Source organism: Indicator indicator, chromosome 1, assembly GCF_027791375.1.
Source record: "Indicator indicator isolate 239-I01 chromosome 1, UM_Iind_1.1, whole genome shotgun sequence".
In the NCBI taxonomy this organism is placed as follows: domain Eukaryota; kingdom Metazoa; phylum Chordata; class Aves; order Piciformes; family Indicatoridae; genus Indicator; species Indicator indicator.
Window position 1 is genome coordinate 50167737 of NC_072010.1, and position 7046 is coordinate 50174782.

Here is a 7046-nt window from a genome sequence, read left to right on the forward strand (position 1 = left end):
AGTTATAGTAAGATTTACAACATCACAGAATTTTCTACCATTAAACTTTGCAGCCTAAGCACTAGAGTGACATTAATTGGTCATGCTTAACTGCCTTGGACTTTTTTGTTTTTTTAATGTTTACACTGTTACCATAATAGAAATCAAGGGTACTAATTTTTACATTCAGATGGAAAGGCAATACTGAACTATGTATATTGAAAAAGAAGAGAGACAAAACAAAACTAAAGCATTCCCTTCCCCAACCCCCAAAAAAGTAACACAACCCACCATCAACAGAGCAAATCCCTCCTGGCAAAGTAATTCTCATCTCCAAAAATTAAAATAGAAAAGGAAAAAATCCAATGAGAATATTCATGCAACTATGTCTTAAATAAAACCTTTACAATTTTTCCCACAGTAAAAGTACGATCTCTACTGCCTATTGATCACACAAAAATGGCGAAATGGCACTTTTTATTATTATACTGTATTTTGTATATAGAAGGTTTGATACGAAGGGACTTATCAGGTAAGAGGGATGACGATGTGAACTAGACGCTGCTTCCAGTTGGCTGGTGCGTCCCTGGAGTGCGTTGTATCCATGCGAGCCATGCAGCACTTGTTTTCTGTTCGTTTGTTTTTCTTTTTTTTTTTCTTTTTTTTTTTCCTTTGTGTGTGTGTGTGTGTGTGTCCATTTGTCTGCTTGTTTTAGAGTCAGAGTCATTTATTTACATTACATTCATGCCTTCGTGCAACTTTCCAGTCCCGCTTTGTCATCAAGAGAAGGCCCACACCAGCCTTTCCTCCGCCCCCCTCCTCTTCCCGGCCTCTCGGTGAAGGGTCTGTCCCGCAAGGGAAGAGGGGAAAAAAAAAGCAAAACAACCCCCAACGCAGTAGAACAAAAGCCCAACAAAACCAGAAGATGTGTTTTGCTTTGCCGGAGCAGGAGGAAAAGGGTCCTCACTTGTTCGTTGGACGCGGGGGCTGCGACCCCCACGCCGGGACGCGTGGAGCTGCGGGGGTGAGTCCCGGCGCAGAGCTCCCCCCGCACCGCACCCCGGGCCTCGGTGCCCGCTGCGGAGGTCGTGAGGAGGGGCGTGCGGGCTTGAGCCTGTTTTGTTTCTCACAGAAGGTAACCGAGGAGCAGAGCCATCAGCACCCAGCGTCTGCCGCCCCACCGGCCGGAGCGCGAATGGCCGGTCCCAGGTAGCGGCCCGTCCCCGCCCCATACACCGCCTTAATCCGACAGGGAGTGTGAGCCGCAGTCGTAAACCCTGTGGGCTCCGTCAGCACTGTAAGGCCCGTTGTGCCAGTAGGACGAGTCGCAGACCGTTTGCAAAGAGTTGATTTCGGATGCTGAGGAGTTGGCGTCCCTCCTCTTGGACCGCTTTCTGTTCCTCAGGATGAACACCAGCATGCCAACCACCGTGAAGGCAGAGGTCACAAAAACCAGCAGGAGCCCTGGCACCAGCACTGAAATAGAGACCCGGCTGGTCTCCAAGTAGGAGTTGGAGTGAGTACCTGTCTCTGTCAACCCAGTGCTATTTTTGTTAGAAGTTAATGTGGGTGAGATTTTTAACTGAGGGCAAATCACGTCATTGGAGAGAGACTCAAAATCCTCCTTAAAGAAATCTTCAGGAGACTCGCACCTTAGGTCACTCATAATCACCTTGGGGCGCAGCATCTCTGCCCACTGCTTGAAAGGCACAATAGGGCAAGTACAGTCCCATGGGTTGCCGTGCAAGTCGATCTGGGTGATGGAGGTGAGCTGGTCCAGCACCCCTGCCACTGGGAGGTACATAAAATAATTGTTGTGTATACTCAGCTTGGAAAGTGAGACCCCAGCAAACACGTCTACTGGCAGAGACCTCAGCAGGTTGTTGTTGAGGATGAGGACTCGCAGTTTGGGCATTGCATTGAAGGTGCCAGGCATGATCAGCTGGATCCCATTAAACTCCACGTTCAGATACTCCAGGTTTTGCAGCCCAGCAAATTTCTCCCTGGACAGGGTATCTAAGTAGTTGCTATCCATGTAGAGCCATCTGAGATCAAAGAGGTTCTTGAAGGTGTTGTTCTCAACAGTGGCGATGTTGTTGTTGCCCAGATCAAGTAAATTAAGTTTCCGGTAATCCAGAAAGTGGGATTTCCTGATGGTGTGTATTTTGTTGTCTCTCAGAAACAGCTCCTGCACATTGGATGGCTTGGGCTTCAAATCAACCAAGCTGCTCACATTCCTGTCATTGCAATTAACCTTTAAACCTGAGCCAGGGATCTGATCACAGCTGCAGATCTGTGGGCAGGACACAGCAGCTGGTAGCTTGCTCTTCACACTAACTGTCAAGACAGCAGCAGTGGGCTTGGTCTTGATTTGCCAGTTGACAGGAATCTTTGTACCTCCGTTTGGACCAGATCCTGGTGTTGCAGGGTCTTCTTTGCCATGTATTTTAAAGGGGGTTGGAATGGGACCAGGATCACAGGTTTCATCTTCAGCAGGGGGAGCAGCTAGGCTAGAATCCACTCTGTTCTTTTTGCACAGTTCTTGCTCTGTGGTCTCATTTAAATCTTTGCCCTGCAACCTGGTAGGAGCCTCACAAATCACTCTGCCGATCAAAGCATTTTTGGGTATGTTTTCCAGCCATTCTTTCAATGACAGCAGATCACAAGTGCAGTCCCAGGGGTTATCCTCTAGAAGGATTTCAGCAATGCCTGGGATCTGCTCCAGGACCTCCTCATAAGGCAAGGTTTTAAGACGGTTTCCCCGGAGGTCAAGGTGGGTGATCGGCACATACTGAAACACATTTGGGGGCAAGGTGCTGATGAGATTGTCATTTAAAATCAGCACTTCTAGTTTGTTTAAGTCCCTAAATGCTCCTGGGTCAATATCCCGCAATAGATTAAAATCTGCCTGGAGGTATTCCAGATCATCCAGCCCCAGGAAAGTCTGCTTCCTGAACGATTTGATCTTGTTGTTGTTTATGTGCAAGCGTTTTACGAGCTGCAGCCCAAGAAAAGCCCCAGGAACAATCTCATGCAAACCGTTGTTTTCCATGTGCAAACTGACTGCATTGTAAAAGTTAGCAAACTCATTAGGGAAAAGTCGAGTCAGGGAATTGCCATGCAGGAATAAATGGTAAAACTGGGAAGTTGGGGCGGTGAAATGTTGCAGGCTGGTAAATCCCTTTTTCTCACAGTCTACGTGCAAATCCCCTTCTATCTCGTTGCAGGCACAGATCTTCTCTTTGCAAACGTCCCCTGTAACGTTTCCAGCAGCAAAACAAAGAGACGTCTCCAGCAACAGAATCCAAAGCAGCATTTTTAAACCGAGCAATTCATTCCCGATCTCATCACAAAGTAACAGCAACCATCCTCCTCACGCGGAAAGCAATTCCAGTTCGTTCAATCCATGAAATTTCCGAACCACCACCAAAGGGGGAGAAAAAAAAAAAAATATGTGGGGAGGGGGAGCATGGAGGGTAGACGGAGGGGGGGACTCTTTCTTTTTTTCCCCTCTCCCTCTTTCTCCCCCCCCCACGTACAACCGCAACAGCCTAGATTCCAGTCAATAATTATATCCAGAAACTATCCAGGCACGTACTGCATGTCACGAAAGAAAAAAAGATAGGAAGGAGGAAAAAAAATTATCCTCTCCTTGCTCGATCCCCCTTCTCCCCGGCTGCTGGGCAGCAGCTAAGCAGAGCTCTGCCGGCTGGGCTGTCTCAGAGGCAGGGGCAGGGCGCTGCTCGCCACCGGCTGCCGCTGCATGCCAGGGAGCGCGAGCAGAGAGCGCGGCGCCGGCCGCGGGGGCTGCCGCTACGCGCGGCTCCGCGCCGGGCTGACCTTGCCGCGCGGCCGCGCTCCTGCGAGCCCGCTGCCCGCCAGGCGCTGTCCAGCGTCCCGGTGCTGAAAACGCGCCCCAATCTCAGGCGCCGGCCTCCGAGACGCCGGCACAGTGCGGAGCCCACCCCCGCCGCGGTGCGCGGTTGCTCATGCCTGTCTCCGGCCCTCAGCCTACCGCGCCGCCGGGGCCGCCCTCCCGCCCCGCGCCGCGCCTCGCCTCGCCTCGCCTCGCCCTGCAGGCTTCGCTGCCTCCCCTCCGCGATCTCCCGCTTGCTCGCTCTTCTTTCCTTTTTCTTCCGCTGCTGCCGAGTCGCACGCTCGCACACACTCACATGCACGCAGAGGAGGGAGAGTTGCTAAGAGGCTCTGCTCGTTTCAACCTGGTGCACTCTGAAAGATCTGACACCCTCTGCTGAGCTGCAGTGGCAAAAATCCATCTGCTGAGGGAATGCTGGAAGAAAAAAAATCAATCCACGTACAGGGCAGGCGTTAAAAACGTTGGCATTAAAAGCTGACGATCTATTTAGATGCTTTCTCCTAAATGGATTATTTAATTTATTTCTTTCATTTTTAAGATGGAAAGTTTAGCATTCCCCTCCTCCTGACAGGTTCCTTCTTGCCCCCTTTCACACACACACCTTCACAAGCAGGTGAGGAAGGTGAATTTGCCTCATGTTATTTTCCAATGTCTTGAGCAGAATTAGTGTCAGGGTGTCAAGCAAATAGCAATTTGAGGTAATTATTCTACACGCCATTTTTATCATTGCTTTAAACGCATTTCTTCCTTCCCTGCAGTCTATAGTATTTCATGCTGGTTTTGGTCTCCTGCTGACATTCACATTCTCTATACAATGTTGAACCATAGAATATTGCTTTTTACATATATATATATATATATATATATAATTTAGATGGTCACGGAGAAGAAGGGGAGTAGCGAGAAGGGAGTTGCTGCACTGCTAGCTATTCACTGTACCTGTTCTCACAGAATAAGGAGGGGAAGAGAGGGCTCAACCTGACAGTTGTGCATCTTGGCATTCTGATTTATATATAAAAATATAGAGGTACATGGATATTTTCCTAAGGATGTTCCTAATGTCCTCTGTGGAAACATAAAGCTTGCTTTTCTCGCTCCCCTCCTCTTCCACCCGCCCCCCCTCCCCCACCCCCTGCCCCCCTTTCCATCCGCCCCCCGCCCTCCGTTGTCCTTTCCACTCCCATTCTTCCTGACAAAAGAGATTACACAGAGGAAAAATCGGTGCCTGGCCTTAAAGAAAGGAGCCAAGCACACGAAAGTTTATGCATCATTTGGACTGGCTTCAGATTCCTACGAGTGAAGAACCAGTTGCACCTCTGGTGGTGCAAATGGAAACTCGCGTTTCCACCAGCTTTGTCAAATCGCGCCGAGGAGGCGGAGGCGGAGGCGGGGGCGAGGGCGGAGGCGCGCGAGGCAGCGGCATCTCCTCCGCCGGGTGTCTCCTGCAGCCCGTGGCTGTACCTTTCCTGTCCGACGCCGCTGCTGAACTTTGCGGCATACTGGTAGGGGGGGATGTAAGCGCGGGAGTGGGCTGAAGGAGGGTTATTTATAGGGAAAGAAAGGGAGCCATATGGAGCCTGCACCCTCTGGTCCCGGCGGCATGATAATTTGGTCAGCGCTTTTCCCTGACTGCCGCTTGCAAGTAAATTAGACATACTGACGACGATGATCGTATCAGATTAATGTAGTTAGACCACAGACAACTTACAACAGTTATTATGGCCATGACGGGTCCCCACGACGAAAACGTAGCCGTTCGATTGGTAGGCAGGGACTATAGAGGGAAGGGAGAACGGGGCGGGGTGGGAGGAGGAAATGGGACAGGAGGAGGAAATGAAACAGACAAGAAAAGAGAAACCCTGGCCTGAAAAAAAGCCTGCCAAATAAATTACAAAGAGGCCAGAAGAGATAAAATGCCATTGAGACAGAAAACACCACAAGAAATACATTAGAGGTTTCATTAGGAGGGGGGGAAAAAAAAGGCAGAAGAAAAAGAGGGAAGGAAGCTTGGCGCCACATTGAGGCACATCAATTCATTTCCCCTGATGGTTTCTTTGACTTTGTGTTTCAGTGATGTCGGGGAATGTGGGGGGTGGAGTGTGTGCTATGCTGTCTGGATACCTCCTGTGTATCAAAAATTGCAGCCTGGAAGTGCAAGAGGAGCCAGAGGCAAGGAAGCCCCCAGGAAGCTCCTTGGAGGGAGGTGGGAGAGTCGGGGGAATGGCTTAGGGTCAAAGTTGGGGTTGGGGTAGGGGACATACTGATTGGGTGTCAGAAGCAGGGACAAGATTACAGTGAGTAAAGTACCCAGGGAGGAAAATCTGGAGCCTGTCGAATTCTCACTGGGATGTTGGGCAGGAGGACTAAAGAGCTTGTTCTCCTACTGCTTTAGAATAAAGCTTCTGAGCATCTTTACCTTTGTGCTATTAAAATTGCTCAGGCACCGTAAAAACAATCAAAATGCAACCAGAGGACTTGAACATTAAGAAGTTATTGAATAAACAAATATGGATGAAATAAGTGGAAGGAGACGGTGACCTGTTGTCAAAGCATGAAGGACAAGTTTCCTGCTTCTTCCAAGGGATCTGCTGAGAGGTGGTGACTAGTGAACCCTAGAATTTCGAGGTGACAAAAGAAAAAAAAAAAGAAAAAGATGTCTGCCAGAAGATGGAAGAGTGTTTATGGGTGCTCTGTAACTTCCAAAAGACTATTTAGGTAAGGAACCCATTGTGTTTTCAGCTCTATACTTTGAAACTAGATAAAGAGATTCATATCTTGTATATATGTATTGAGAGAGAATCTGCCATGCAAAATTTAGTATCCAGAAGACATGTCAGGAGATAAAAAAAGAAACATCATCCATTTTAGATTTGGTGTCTGAAGTTTTGGTTCTATAAGTCAAGTTACACAGCAAAGGTGTGTCAGGGCCAGAAAAAGAATTGGTCTTTACTTGGTGCCATAATCATAAATGTCTAGATTTCCTCATTTTGAATTAAGTTTGGAAACATGTTTCTTAGGACAAGACACCTGCCTTTGTGTGTTTTAAGAAAATACCTAGTTGTGGATCCTGTTGATAGAATCTCTCTGGCTGTAGTGTTTTACTCTTTTATTTAGAGAGTGTGATAAGGTGAGGTATTATTTAGCACTGTCATGCCAATGAATCAGCCTTTAAATTCAGCATATGCATCTC

General features: G+C 48.5%; 1 protein-coding gene across 1 annotated transcript; it reads right to left on the reverse strand.

Annotated features, from left to right (window-relative positions):
- Nucleotides 1-1219: 1219 nt before the first annotated feature.
- SLITRK1 (SLIT and NTRK like family member 1) lies at nucleotides 1220-3295 on the reverse strand. The gene has a single exon (XM_054385955.1). The coding sequence runs from the start codon at nucleotides 3293-3295 to the stop codon at nucleotides 1220-1222; it is 2076 nt and encodes a 691-aa protein (XP_054241930.1).
- Nucleotides 3296-7046: the final 3751 nt, after the last annotated feature.

Excerpts from the sequence above, each read along its gene's own strand:
- SLITRK1 (XM_054385955.1), bottom strand. The coding sequence starts at position 3,295 with ATGCTGCTTTGGATTCTGTTGCTGGAGACGTCTCTTTGTTTTGCTGCT.